The 15,271-nt window shown below is 37.5% G+C and overlaps 1 protein-coding gene across 1 annotated transcript in view; it reads left to right on the forward strand.

Annotated features, from left to right (window-relative positions):
* PPIL4 (peptidylprolyl isomerase like 4) overlaps positions 1-15,271 on the forward strand; it is a 49,586-nt gene that overhangs the window by 10,464 nt on the left and 23,851 nt on the right. Inside the window, exons 4-8 of the mRNA XM_036906937.2 lie at positions 2,929-3,046; positions 3,698-3,840; positions 4,375-4,471; positions 5,222-5,338; positions 14,676-14,800. Coding sequence (XP_036762832.1) covers positions 2,929-3,046; positions 3,698-3,840; positions 4,375-4,471; positions 5,222-5,338; positions 14,676-14,800 — 600 coding nt within the window. The remainder of the gene's footprint in view (positions 1-2,928; positions 3,047-3,697; positions 3,841-4,374; positions 4,472-5,221; positions 5,339-14,675; positions 14,801-15,271) is intronic.

Here is a 15,271-nt window from a genome sequence, read left to right on the forward strand (position 1 = left end):
CGTGTGCACTTGAGAAGAATGTATATCCCGCTGCTTTTGGATGTAGAGTTCTATAGATGTCTATTAGGTCCATCTGCTCTACTGTGTTGTTCAGTGCTTCCGTGTCCTTACTTATTTTCTGCCCAGTGGATCTATCCTTTGGGGTGAGTGGTGTGTTGAAGTCTCCTAGAATGAATGCATTGCAGTCTATATCCCCCTTTAGTTCTGTTAGTATTTGTTTCACATATGCTGGTGCTCCTGTGTTGGGTGCATATATATTTAGAATGGTTATATCCTCTTGTTTGACTGAGCCCTTTATCATTATGTAGTGTCCTTCTTTATCTCTTGTTACTTTCTTTGTTTTGAAGTCTATTTTGTCTGATATTAGTACTGCAACCCCTGCTTTCTTCTCACTGTTGTTTGCTTGAAATATGTTTTTCCATCCCTTGACTTTTAGTCTGTACATGTCTTTGGGTTTGAGGTGAGTTTCTTGTAAGCAGCATATAGATGGGTCTTGCTTTTTTATCCATTCTGTTACTCTGTGTCTTTTGATTGGTGCATTCAACCCATTAACATTTAGGGTGACTATTGAAAGATATGTACTTATTGCCATTGCAGGCTTTAAATTCGTGGTTACCAAAGGTTCAAGGTTAGCCTCTTTAGTATCTTACTGCCTAACTTAGCTCGCTTATTGAGCTGTTATATACACTGTCTGGAGATTCTTTTCTTCTCTCCCTTCTTGTTCCTCCTCCTCGATTCTTCATATGTTGGGTGTTTTGTGCTGTGCTCTTTCTAGGAGTGCTCCCATCTAGAGCAGTCCCTGTAAGATGTTCTGTAGAGGTGGTTTGTGGAAAGCAAATTCCCTCAGCTTTTGTTTGTCTGGGAATTGTTTAATCCCACCATCATATTTGAATGATAGTCGTGCTGGATACAGTATCCTTGGTTCAAGGCCCTTCTGTTTCATTGCATTTAATATATCATGCCATTCTCTTCTGGCCTGTAGGGTTTCTGTTGAGAAATCTGACGTTAGCCTGATGGGTTTCCCTTTATAGGTGACCTTTTTCTCTCTAGCTGCCTTTAACACTCTTTCCTTGTCCTTGATCTTTGCCATTTTAATTATTATGTGTCTTGGTGTTGCCCTTCTTGGATCCTTTCTGTTGGGGGTTCTGTGTATTTCCGTGGTCTGTTTGATTACTTCCTCCCCCAGTGTGGGGAAGTTTTCAGCAATTATTTCTTCTAAGATACTTTCCATCTCTTTGCCTCTCTCTTCTTCTTCTGGGACCCCTATAATACGGATATTGCTCCTTTTAGATTGGTCACACAGTTCTCTTAATATTGTTTCATTCCTGGAGATCCTTTTGTCTCTCTCTATGTCAGCTTCTATGCGTTCCTGTTCTCTGATTTCAATTCCATCAATGGCCTCTTGCATTCTATCCATTCTGCTTATAAACCCTTCCAGAGTTTGTTTCATTTCTGCGATCTCCTTTCTGGCATCTGTGATCTCTTTCCGGACTTCATCCCATTTTTCTTGCGTATTTCTCTGCATCTCTGTCAGCATGTTTATGATTCTTATTTTGAATTCTTTGTCAGGAAGACTGGTTAGGTCTGTCTCCTTCTCTGGTGTTGTCTCTGTGATCTTTGTCTGCCTGTAGCTTTGCCTTTTCATGGTGATAGGAATAGTCTGCAGAACTGGGACGAGTGACGGCTGGAAGGACTTCCTTTCTTGTTGGTTTGTGGCCCTCCTCTCCTGGGAGAACAGCGGCCTCTAGTGGCTTGTGCTGCGCAGCTGCGCGCAGACAGGGCTTCTGCTTCCTGCCCGGCTGCTATGGAGTTAATCTCCGCTGTTGCTGTGGGCGTGGCCTGGCTCGGGCAGCTACTCCAAAATGGTGGAGTCGCGTTGGAGCAGGAGCTGCTGGGAGGCTATTTATCTCCGTAAGGGGCCTCCCTGCTCCCTGCAGCCCAGGGGTTAGGGTGCCCAGAGATCCCGGATTCCCTACCTCTGGATTAAGTGGCCCGCCCTGCCCCTTTAAGACTTCCAAAAAGCACCCGCCAAAACAAAACAACGACCACAAAAAAAAACAAGAAAAAAAAATTTTTTTTAATTAAAAAAAAAAAAGGTGGTCGTTCGTTTTTCTTTATTCTCTGGTGCCAGCCTCAGGCCTCTGCTCACCGGTCTTTCTGCCCTGTTTCCCTAATATTGGGGTCCCTGTCCCTTTAAGACTTCCAAAAAGCACTCGCCAAAACAAAGCAGCAAAAAAGCAAAAATAAAATGGTCGCGCGCTTTTCTTATGCCCTCTGTCACCCGGCCTCCAGTGCCCGCTCACTGTTCTTGCTGCCCTGTTTTCCTAGCATCCAGGGTCCCCTGAGCACGTACTGTGTCTGTGCTCTGGCCCGGATGGGTGGGGCTGGTTGTTCGGCAGTCCTGGGCTCCGTCTCCCTCCCGCTCTGCCTGCTCTTCTCCCGCCGGGAGCTGGGGGGAGGGGCGCTCGGCTCCCGCGGGGCCGGGGCTTGTATCTTACCCCCTTCGCGAGGCGCTGGGTTCTCTCAGGTGTGGATGTGGTCTGGATATTGTCCTGTGTCCTGTGGTCTTTATTCTAGGAAGGGTTGTCTTTGTTATATTTTCATAGATATATGTTGTTTTGGGAGGAGATTTCCGCTGCTCTACTCACGCCGCCATCTTCCGCCCCCCTCTGCCCAAGTTTTTTATTTTTAAATGAGAAAAAACAGAATTGTCTCTTAACAGTGTTAACTAGCATGTTTAAACCTGTATCTCAAAACATGGTTCTAATATAGATTTTTTCCATGTTTCCTAAAAATCTGTAGCAAAAAAGAGGAATATTTTGAGTCATAGTGGCATTTCTATAAAGAAATGATAACCCTGTATGTTGCTTCTGTATTTCATGTTGGGATTCCTTATATTTTATAACCTTATTATGTGTATTTTTTCAGTCAACTGTATGGTGATCAAGCAAATTTTTTTGAAGCTGAAAAAGTGCCAAGAATTAAGCATAAGAAGAAAGGCACTGTGTCCATGGTGAACAATGGCAGTGATCAGCATGGATCTCAGGTTAGCTAATGAGTGAGAAGATGAGAGTCTTGCTTTAAAATGAAGGACTGAAAAGAGCCACAAAATTATCTTTTTAAACTATTCAGTCAAAAGAGAATTTCAATCAAAGGTATTTGTCAGAAGAAAAAAACTATTTTCTATATCAAAAAAATTATTTTGTTCTTTTAAATGTTAGGCATACCCATTGTGAGGAATTCAGAACATACAGAAATATACAAAGAAGAAAATACCATCACCCATAGTTCCACCATCCATGGATCATCACTCTTCACATTGTGGCCTGTTTCCTTTCAGTATTGCTTGCTTCAGAACAGGTCGTGTTGAGTACCTTTCAGTCATTATCTTGTTTACACACTAACCCCATGTAGGGTAGATGCTCCTTTTTTTCTCACAGTTTACACATGAAGAAACTGAGCCTTGGTTTGTCCGAGTATTTTAAGCAATCGGGTATTTTCAGCAATTGGGGAATCTATGTATGTATTGATGTTTTATGGGTAAACTTTTACTTTTTACTTAGCACTATAACAGGTGGTTAAGATTCCATGCAGTTAATGTAGAGTTACTTTTGTGTATTTTTGTCAGTCTAAGTGATTTCAGTTTGAGTTATATATATATATACTTATTTGTATTTTTCTATGTTTTTCTGTATAGTTTCTTATTACTACAGGAGATAATCTAGATTACCTTGATGGTGTTCATACAGTGTTTGGTGAAGTGACAGAAGGCATGGACATAATTAAGAAAATTAATGAGACCTTTGTTGACAAGGACTTTGTACCATATCAGGATATCAGGTATGATTTACTGTCTGATCAGACATTTTACTGTCTGAATGTACTACAGTGTTATAATACTATTATGTTTGACTAGTGGTAAAGGCATGCATAAGAGTAGCTTGGGGATAATTCCAAAATGTGAGTTAATACAAGACTATAAGAATCTTTATGATAGAAAAGACTTTTTATATTTTTATATTTGTCCCAATTATTTACAGTTGTTTATATTGGGAGGAATTACTGATCTTTTAATTTAGTTTTTTTAAAGTAGATTATTGAGAAATATGGCAAAATTATGATTCAGACATTTAGACTAATATTAGGCATTTATATTATCTTAGACTAATGAAGAGTAATAAATATATTAAACGGGGAAAACCTGCAATATTAATTGTGAAAGTATACTCTCGCAATGTTCTTGTGCAGTAAAATTAAAGAGCTCATTCTTTTTTTTGCATTAGAGATACTTACTGCTTAAAATCTTTAAAAAAAGTAAAACCTGGATTCTGAAGTAATGTAAATGTAACATTTGACTTGGATTTATTTTGTAAGGATAAATCATACAGTGATTTTAGATGATCCATTTGATGACCCTCCTGATTTACTAATTCCTGATCGATCACCAGAACCTACAAGGGAACAACTAGATGTAAGTAGAGTCCTCTTGTGATTGACTGTTCATGTGTAAGTAAAGATTTGCATAGATTTAATGTTCTAGTTTATGAGAACATTTCTTCAGCATGATTATCTTGCTTGTTCAGGTAGACTAGGACAAGTTCAGAGTTCTTTTCCCTTGGAGGTACTCATTTTTCTAGCTGTCTTTTTACTTCCTTAGTTTTCTTTCTCCAGTTCTCTTCCACCAGAAAAACCTTAGCTCAGGATACTTACAGGAACACGTTTGGAAAATGTTTTCCTTTTTCTCTTAACTCTTGATAGGAGTGCAGTTTTAAGGCCAAACTAAACTTTTATTTTGTAAGGGAACTTTCCAACTGGTATGCTCTGGAGGCATACTAGAACCCAGAGATTTTTGTGAAATAATGCATACTCTTCCCTCAGATATTTTAAGATAGGAATTTCTGCTTTTGAGGCTTCCTCAAAGCTGAATTTATCTTTATAGTTGGGATTTGGTGCTTAATTTTTAAGATCTTTTATTTTCTGCATTCAGCACTTAGTTGGACACCAGATAGTTTCCATTTAAATGTTTATTTTGATTTAACAATAAATTAAAAGCCTAATTTGGCCAACATTATTGAATTAGTTTAAATCAGTTTTTACAGGTTTGTAAGTTTGTTCCAGTTTGTATTTTAATGCATGTGATAAGAATAAAGCCTAATGTCTGCTATGTTTCTCAGATTTATCTGTTTTTTAAGTATATGTATGAATAACTTGTGCCTTACAGAGTGGTCGAATAGGAGCAGATGAGGAAATTGATGATTTCAAAGGAAGATCAGCTGAAGAAGTAGAAGAAATAAAGGCAGAAAAAGAGGCCAAAACTCAAGCTATTCTGTTAGAAATGGTAAGATGATTAACTTTGTGTAAATAGTTGTTTTGCAGTATATATAATACATAAATACTGTGGGTTTATTTCTGGTTCCTTGCTAGTCTTAAAATATTAAAAATTTAATTAAGAGGTTTATTCCTGGATAAAATTTTTTTTTTAATTTTTTATAGATAATTATTTTTTATTGAAGGGTAGTTGACACAGTATTACATTACATTAGTTTCAGGTGTACAACACAGTGATTCAACATTTATATACATGATAATTCTAGGTACGAGCTATCACCATAGCAAGTTGTTACAATATTTTGACTATATTCCTTATGCTACATATTACATCCCGGTTACTTATTTATTTTACAATTGGAAGTGTGTACTTTTTTTTTTTTTTAGAGGGCATCTCTCATATTTATTGATCAAATGGTTGTTAACAATAATAAAATTCTGTATAGGGGAGTCAATGTTCAATGCACAATCACTAATCCACCCCAAGCCTAATTTTCGTCAGTCTCCAATCTTCTGAGGCATAACAAACAAGTTCTTACATGGGGAACAAATTCTTACATAGTGAATAAGTTACATGGTGAACAGTACAAGGGCATCCATCACAGAAACCTTCGGTTTTGCTCATGCATTATGAACTATAAACAGTCAGTTCAAATATGAATACTCATTTGATTTTTATACTTGATTTATATGTGGATATCTGGATTAAATTTTATGTGACATAGTAACACATATGAAAGTAAACTCTGGTTCCACTATTAATATAGTGCCAACTGCCTTTTTTAAAAATGGGAAATGGATATGCAACTTACAAATATTAACTGAATTTCAATTATTTATATTCATCTCCTTTTTTAAACAGTGTTTATTGAACTGAATATTATGTATATTAAAGAATGATTCTTTGTACAACTCAAGTACTGAGGTTAAGTAGTTACAGGATAAAATAAATCTGAGTAGAAACTGAGTACTCTAAAACATACTCCTTTGTATTATATTATAAAGTCATTGAGGGAACAGTTATTCAGCAGATAGATGATTAATTGACCTACTAGGTATTTTTCCATTTCTTATTTTTTGTGGAATAGGTGTACCTATATTATATCATCAATAAGTATTTTAATGAATGGACAGTAATTAAGTTTTTGTTATTATCATTGTTTTAAATAGTGGAACTTTCAAATTTGTGGTCTGTTTTAAAATTCCTATTAGCATCACCAGTCTAAAGGAACAAATATTAAAGACTAATTCAAGAAAACTTCACTTAATTTTAAAAAATATTTAAAATGCACATTTTGATGAGCATGCTGAGCATCTGAGAATGTTGACCTAGAACAACCAACATCAAAACAATTTCAAAGAAAATTACTGTACTTAAAGAAAAATCCTTACAGCAACTGGGCAACAAGAATAAGTGATTTATAAGGGAAAGAACATTAGATTATCATCAGAGTTTCAGCAGTACAAGTATTGGCAGTTTATGCCAGAAGACACTGGAATAGCAATTTTTTTTTTTTGTATCATTAATCTACAATTACATGAGCAACACTATGGTTACTAGACTCCCCCCATCATCAAGTCCCCACCACATACCCCATTATAGTCACTGTCCATCAGCATAGTAAGATGCTATAGAATCACCACTTGTCTTCTCTGTGTTGTACTGCCTTCCCTGTGACCCAACTACATTATGTGTGCTAATCGTAATGCCCCTTTTTCCCCCTTATCCCTCCCTTCCCACCCAGCCTCCCCAGTCCCTTTCCCTTTGGTAACTGTCAGTCCATTCTTGGGTTCTGTGAGTCTGCTGCTATTTTGTTCCTTCAGTTTTTTTCTTTGTTGTTATACTCCACAGATGAGTGAAGTCATTTGATACTTGTCTTTTTCTGCCTGGCTTATTTCACTGAGCGTAATACCCTCTAGCTCCATCCATGTTGTTGCAAATGGTAGGATTTGTTTTCTTCTTATGGCTGAATAATATTCCATTGTGTCTATGTACCACATCTCCTTTATCCTTTCATCTACTGATGGACACTTAGGTTGCTTCCATCTGGCTATTGTAAATAGTGCTGCGATAAACATAGGGGTGCATATGTCCTTTTCAAACTGGGCTGCTGCATTCTTAGGGTAAATTCCTAGAAGTGGAATTCCTGGGTCAAATGGTATTTCTATTTTGAGTTTTTTTGAGGAACCTCCATACTGCTTTCCACTATGGTTGAACTAGTTTACATTCCCACCAGCAGTGTAGGAGGGTTCCCCTTTCTCCACATCCTTGCCAACATTTGTTGTTTGTCTTTTGGATGGTGGCCATCCTTACTGGTGTGAGGTAATATCTCATTGTGGTTTTAATTTGCATTTCTCTGATGATTAGTGATGTGGAGCATCTTTTCATTTGCCTGTTGGCCATCTGAATTTCTTCTTTGGAGAAGTGTCTGTTCAGATCCTGTGCCCATTTTTTAATTGGATTACTTGCTTTTTGTTTGTTGAGGTGCGTGAGCTTTTTATATATTTTGGATGTCAACCCTGTATTGGATATGTCATTTATGAATATATTCTCCCATACTGTAGGATGTCTTTTTGTTCTACTGATGGTGTCCTTTGCTGTACAGGAGCTTTTGAGCTTGATATAGTCCCACTTGTTCATTTTTGCCTTTGTTTCCCTTGCCTGGGGAGATATGTTCATGAAGAAGTCGCTCATGTTTATGTCCAAGAGATTCTTGCCTATCTTTTTTCCCAAGAGTTTTATGGTTTCATGACTTACATTCAGGTCTTTGATCCATTTCTAATTTACTTTTGTGTATGGGGTTAGACAATGATCCAGTTTCATTCTCTTACATGTAGCTGTCCAGTTTTGCCAACACCAGCTGTTGAAGAGGCTGTCATTTCCCCATTGTATACCCATGGCTCCTTTATCATATATTAATTGACTGTATAAGTTTGGGTTAATATCTGGACTCTCTATTCTGTTCCACTCTTCTGTGGGTCTGTTCTTGTGCCAGTACCAAATTGTCTTGATTACTGTGGCTTTGTAATAGAGCTTGAAGTTGGGGAGCGAGATCTCCCCTGCTTTATTCTTCCTTCTCAGGATTGCTTTGGCTATTCGGGGTCTTTTGTGGATCCATATGAATTGTAGAAGTATTTGTTCCAGTTCGTTGAAGAATTCTGTAGGTATTTTGATAGGGATTGCATTGAATCTGTAGGTTGCTTTAGGCAGGATGGCCATTTTGACAATATTAATTCTTCCTAGCCAAGAGCATGGGATGAATTTCCATTTGTTAGTGTCCTCTTTAATTTCTCTTAGGAGTGTCTTGTAGTTTTCAGGGTATAGGTCTTTCACTTCCTTGGTTAGGTTTATTCCTAGGTATTTTATTCTTTTTGATGCAATTGTGAATGGAATTGTTTTCCTGATATCTTTCTGCTAGTTCATTGTTAATGTATAGGAAAGCAACAGATTTTTTTGTGTATTAATTTTGTATCCTGCATCTTTGCTGAATTCTGATATTAGTTCTAGTAGTTTTGGAGTGGAGTCTTTAGGGTTTTTATGTACAATATCATGTCATCTGCAAACAGGGACAGTTTGACTTCTTCTTTGCCAATCTGGTTGCCTTGTATTTCTTTGTTTTGTCTGATTGCCATGGCTAGGACCTCCAGGACTATGTTGAATAACAGTGGGTAGAGTGGGCATCCCTGTCTTGTTCACGATCTTAGGTGAAAAGCTTTCAGCTTCTCGCTGTTAAGTATGATGTTGGCTGTGGGTTTATCATATATGGCCTTTATTATGTTGAGGTACTTGCCCTCTTTACCCATTTTGTTGAGAGTTTTTATCATGAATGGATGTTGGATTTTGTCAAATGCTTTTTCAGTATCTATGGAGATGATCACGTGGTTTTTGTCCTTTTTGTTGATGTAGTGGATGATGATGAATTTTTGAATGTTGTACCATCCTTGCATCCCTGAGATGAATCCCACTTGAACATGTTGTATGATCCTCTTGATGTATTTTTGAACTCGGTTTGCTAATATTTTGTTGAGTATTTTTGCATCTACATTCATTGGGGATATTGGTCTGTAATTTTCTTTTTTGGTGGGGTCTTTGCCTGGTTTTGGTAGTAGAGTGATGTTGACTTCATAGTATGAGTTTGGGAGTATTCCCTCCTCTTCTATTTTTTAGAAAACTTTAAGGAGAATGTGCATTATGTCTTTTCTATATGTCTGATAAAATTCAGTGGTGAATCCTTCTGCCCTGAGGGTTTTGTTCTTGGGTAGTTGTTTGATTACCACTTCAATTTCTTTGCTGGTTATTGGTCTGTTTAGATTTCTGTTTCTTCTTTGGTCAGTCTTGGAAGGTTGTATTTTTCTAGGAAGTTGTCCATTTCTTCTAGGTTTTCCACCTTGTTAGCATATATAGATTTTCATAGTATTCTCTAATAATTCTTTGTATTTCTGTGGGTTCCATCATGATTTTTCCTTTCTCATTTCTGATTCTGTTTATGTGTGTAGATTCTCTTTTTCTCTTAATAAGTATGGCTAGGGGTCTATTTTGTTTATTTTCTCAAAGAACCAGCTCTTGGTTTCACTGATTTTTTTCTATTGTTTTATTCTTATTTTTTTTTATTGTGTTATCCTGGTCCTTGGGATAGCCTAGCACACTGCAGGGAGTTGCAGCCACGCCAGGTGTGTTCTCCTGTGAGAACAGCGCCCCTTCGTGCCTTCTGGACCTTGCTCTGGCTTCCGCTGCCTGTCCTGGTTACCCGCACACTGGGAGCAGTCTCTGGGATAATCTCCTGAGCTGACGTGGGTGGGATGGCTCTTGGGATAGCCTAGTGCACTGCAGGGGGTGGCAAACACGTCTGGTGTGTTCTCCTGCCAGAACTGCGCCCCTTCGTGCCTTCTGGACCTTGCTCTGGCTTCCTCTGTCTGTCCCAATTAGCTGCGTGCTGGGAGGAGACTCTGTGGTTGCTGTGCGCGGGGCTGTTGTCCAGCTGCTCCGCAGCTGTGGCAGGTCAGCCCTTCTGCTTGCAGCGCCAGCTGGGGGGAATGAATCACAGGCTGCTTATTACTGTGAGGGGCTTTGGGGCTGCTTTACCCCCCAGGGAGTTAGGAGGCCTGAAGTTCCTCAAGATTCCCAGCCTGCTGGGCTGAGTGTGCTGAGACAATTTTGTCCAGCTGTTGAGCCTGTGTCCCTTTAAGACTTTTAAAAAGCATCTGCTTTTCTTTTGTCCCAGAGGAGCTGGCTGTGGGGACCCACTCGCAGTCTCCGTCTCGGATTGTACTTTTCTGTTTCTGTAATACCCAGTACACCATGCAAAGTGTGTCTGTGCTCCCGGTGCAAATTACTAGGGTTGGTAGTCCTGTGCTTCCACTCCCTCCCCACTCTGATTCTTTTCCTCCTGCTGGGGTGGGGGTAGTGCTCAGGTCTCACCAGGTCATGGCTTTGTGTCTTACCTTCTCGTGAGATGCTGAGTTCTCGCAGACATAGATGTAGCCTGGCTGTTGTACTGTATCTTCTGGTCTCTCTTTTAGGAACTGTTGTATTTGTTGTATTTTCAAAAATATATATGGTTTTGGGAAGAGATTTCTGCTACCCTATTCACACTGCCATCTTGAGCCCCCTGGATTAGCATATTTTTTGAGCCTTTTTAGATAATTCAGGAAAAATTGCAAAAGTAGAACAGAGAACTTCCATTTAGAAGTGCAAAATACTTCTCTATGTTGCCACACCTGCTTGGTCATTCATTCTTACCCCTCTGCTTTTTTTGTCTTCACTCTTCGTCTCTGCTTATAACATACACACATACACATACATTGTTTTTTTCTGGATAATTTGAAAATAAGTTATAAACATAATTTATTTTTATCTCCTGCATAGGTGTGTATTTCCTAAGAGCAGCAGTATTATCCTACATATTCTCAGTGCAGTTATCAAAATCAGAAATTTAATTGATAGAATTATAGTCCATAATCCAGTTTTTCCATTCTATTTTAGTAACATTCTTTATAGCTTTTCCCCTCCAGTCTAAATTCCGGCTCATGATCAATCATCTATTACAGTTAGTTGTCATGTATCTCTAGTCTCCTTAATCTGGAAGAATTCCTTAACCTCTCTTTATTTTTCATGACCTTAACATTCTTGAAGAGTATAGGTCACTCACAGAATATTCTTCAGTTTGGTTTTTTTCTACTGTTGCCTTATGATTAGGTTCAGGTTATGCATCTATAGCCAGAATGCTACTTAAGTGTTGGGTCTTCCTCAGATGTCACATCTGTAGGTGTGCGATTTCAATCTGCTTCTCCTTGGAAGGGGTTCATTTTGATCACTTAGTTAAGGTAATGCATTGCCTGGTGTCTCCACTGCATGCTTTCTGTTTTCCCCTTTATTTGTCAGCAATCTGTATACCAGGATTCTTTGAGACCTTTGTGCCTTGTGATTAGCCATAGCCAGAATGCTATAGATCACATACCTTGTTCCTTGTCAAACTGTTCTTCTAGATTTCTCAGCTGTTCATGATTCTTGCCTGAACCAGTCTTAATTCTGATGGGTACAAAGTGGTGATTTTCCAACTCCCCTGCTTCCACAGTTGTCAGCCTGCCTTTGACTATAAAGAAGAGCCCTCCTTTGTCACCTACTTATTATATGTTTATTATTAGTATGGAGTCATGGATTCCTTTTTTGTTGTTTTTTTTTTTTATTAGCAGACTATCTTTTAGAGCTGTTTTAGGTTTATAGAAAAATTGAACAGAAAGTAGTGTTCCTCTGTACCTCCCCTCCATCCCCAAGTTTCTCTTATTATCAACATCTTGCATCAGTGATACATTTGTTACAATTGGTGAGCCAATATTGATATATTACTGTTAACCAAAGTCCATAATTAACATTAAGGTTTACTCTTTGTACTGTACATTCTGGGGCTTTGACAAATGCATCCATTATTAGTCTCATACAGAATAGTTTCACTGCCCTAAAAGCCCCTGTGCTCCACATATTTATCCTTCCCTTCCCCAAACCCTGGCAACCACTGATCTCTTTTACTGTCTTCATACATGGTTTTATATTTTCCAGAATGTCATATATTGGAATCATACAGTTTGTAACCTTTTAAGATTGGCTTCTTCCTCTTAATCATATACATTTAAGGTTCCTCTGGCTTTTTTTAAATTTGGTGGCTTGATAATGGATTTCTTTTGATCGCAAAATAATACTCCATTGTATAAACGTACCACAGTTTATCCATTCACCCATTAAAAAAATATCTTGGTTGCGTCCCAGTTTTATCAAGTATGAATAGAGCTGCTGTACACTTTTGTGGGGACATAAATTTTTAACTCATTTGGATAAATGCCTAGGAACACAATTGCTGGATTGTGTGGTTTGCTTTGTAAGAAACTGGCAGAGTGTCTTCCAAAGTGAATATACCATTATGCATTCCCATCAGCAGTGACTAAGAGTTCCTGTAGCTATATACCATTGTTGGCATTTGTTATTGTCTGTGTTTTGGATTTTAGCCATTCTAATAGGTGATACTGTATTCTTTTGATTCGCACCATTAACAGGTTTCATCTTCTATTTTCTAAGAACATCAGTTTCTCTATATTTGTATGTGATAAAGTGGTAGTTAACCAATGTTTTACGATAGTTTTGAACTTCATAGCTGTTATGAAATTTCCTTTCAGTATCTTAAAGTTATCTTTGACCAAGTAGTATAGCAGTTTTTTTTAACTCATTAACTTTGTTTCTCACTTGTACATCTTTTAGATGTGGTATTTGTTTCTGTCTTTGTAGGTGCTTTTCAGAGCTTTTCCTGGTATTTGTGCTTCCCCTTACGTGCTGTGAAACTTACTGGACATAGGTTATTGTTCTCTTTTGATTGATCTCAGAAACACTGAGCAGATCGTACTGGCTCTATTACTTCTTACTGTTTTTAATTTTCAAGACTTCTTTTGTTTTTTTAAACGTGTTTAACCAAGAGGAGACATGGGATAATCTTCCAGAAATTATCTTTGAATACAGTCAATGAATGATTCTAACATCTTTCTACATACACAGGTAGTAATCACACTAGAGGCAGTGAGGATTAAAAAATATGGGTAACTGTTGAGCCACTGTGTTGTAATTTGAAACCAACATAAGATTGTGTATCAACAATCGTTCAGTTAAAAATGAAAAAAATTATTTCTGAGAGTTTTTGAACATATGTATAAAAAAATACTGTTGCCCATCTGAAGTTCTATGGGAAACACAGTTTTCCAACAATGAAACTAGCACCACCATCAAGGTTTTCTCTCACTGTGACTGACCATCACGGTTCTTCAGCAGGAAGTGGTATGCTGTGCTCCATGCAGTAGTTGACTGTGAAGTTGACTTCAGTTTGGCAGAAGTGGAAGGTGATGGTGAGAGTGAGAGTAAAAAGCTAGAAAAACTGTCTGGGAATTTTCTAATGACATGTTGCTGTTCCATGTTGAACAATAACATGGAAAGGATTGGGCATTACTAATCGCAGAAATGATTATCAGTTTGATAATATTTTTCAAAAGTTTAAAAATAAGCAAAACTATGTATTGCTTAGGGATATGTACCTATATGGGAAAACTCATAAAGATATGCAAGGGAATGGCCCAAAAAGGAAAGCCAGAAAGCAGGATATTTGTTATTTCTGGTGAAGGAAGCAAAGGGGTAATGGGATCAGGGGAAATTTTAGTTCTTATGGTAGTTGTTGGCATCATGGGAGTTTTTTTTTTTTTTTAAGGTATTATTGATATACACTCTTGTGAATGTTTCACATGAAGAACAGTGTGGTTACTACGTTCACCCATATTATCAAGTCCCCACCCAATATCGCATTGCAGTTACTGTCCATCAGTGTTCTAAGATGATCATGGGTGTTATTGTTTCACATCTTAGATATACTTTACATAAATTCTTTTTTTAATATATCAGATACTTGGAAAATGAAAAAGTGGAGATAAAATTGGGAGTTTGAAGCCAGGTAGACCTGAGTTCAAATTTTAGCTCTGTTGCTTAATACTGTGTGACATTGGGCAAGTTAGTTATTTAACCTTTTGAATTTTGAATCTTTAAAATGGAAATTGCAGGGTTGTGTTAAGAATTAGCAGTGAAGTATATGAAGTGCCAGGGGTAGTGTTCACACAAAGTCAGAGTCAGGTAAGTATTAGCTATTACTATTACTACCAGCAGCAGTGTAGTTCACATTTTGAAGTCTTATTTAGATTTCCTTTCCCGAGCCTGTAGTCTATATTGTGAATTTAGATGGTTTAGGGAAATCAGCATTTTGAGCTTGAGTAGGTTATTTAGAAGGGAAACTGCACAAATATTCTTGTTTGTTTATATTTAGGTGGGAGACCTACCTGATGCAGATATTAAACCTCCAGAAAATGTGCTGTTTGTGTGTAAATTGAATCCAGTGACCACAGACGAGGATCTGGAGATAATATTTTCAAGATTTGGGCCAATAAGAAGGTAATCTCTATAATTAGTGGAAGACTTTAGAAAAACTTGGTATTAGTTGGCTTATAATGACATTTTTGATGAGTCTGTGAACTTTAGGTGAATGTTATACTGGTAAATTTTACAGAAGAGTCTTTTGGACAGTAGGGAAGAACAATATGTGTATGAATGTGTGTGTATACACACACATATACAAATATATAAATATACACACACACATGCATATATATAACTGAATGAGTCTCTCACTTTTAACACAAACATTTTTACTCTACGAGGAAGTCAGTGAAATAGTTTAAGTCTAGTTCTGTAGTATTCTCATTACCTTCTTTAATATTTAAAATATTTATCTCAGTTAAGTTCTTCCTAGAATTACCAGCAATGTATATAAAAATCATTTTGCAACTAAAGTCTTCCCAAATTCTTCTTTTGACTAATTTCCTTAGCATTATTAATCCAGAAGTCTGTGAAGCTAGTTTTTCT

The sequence above is a fragment of the Manis pentadactyla genome, chromosome 12, assembly GCF_030020395.1.
Source record: "Manis pentadactyla isolate mManPen7 chromosome 12, mManPen7.hap1, whole genome shotgun sequence".
Taxonomy (NCBI): domain Eukaryota; kingdom Metazoa; phylum Chordata; class Mammalia; order Pholidota; family Manidae; genus Manis; species Manis pentadactyla.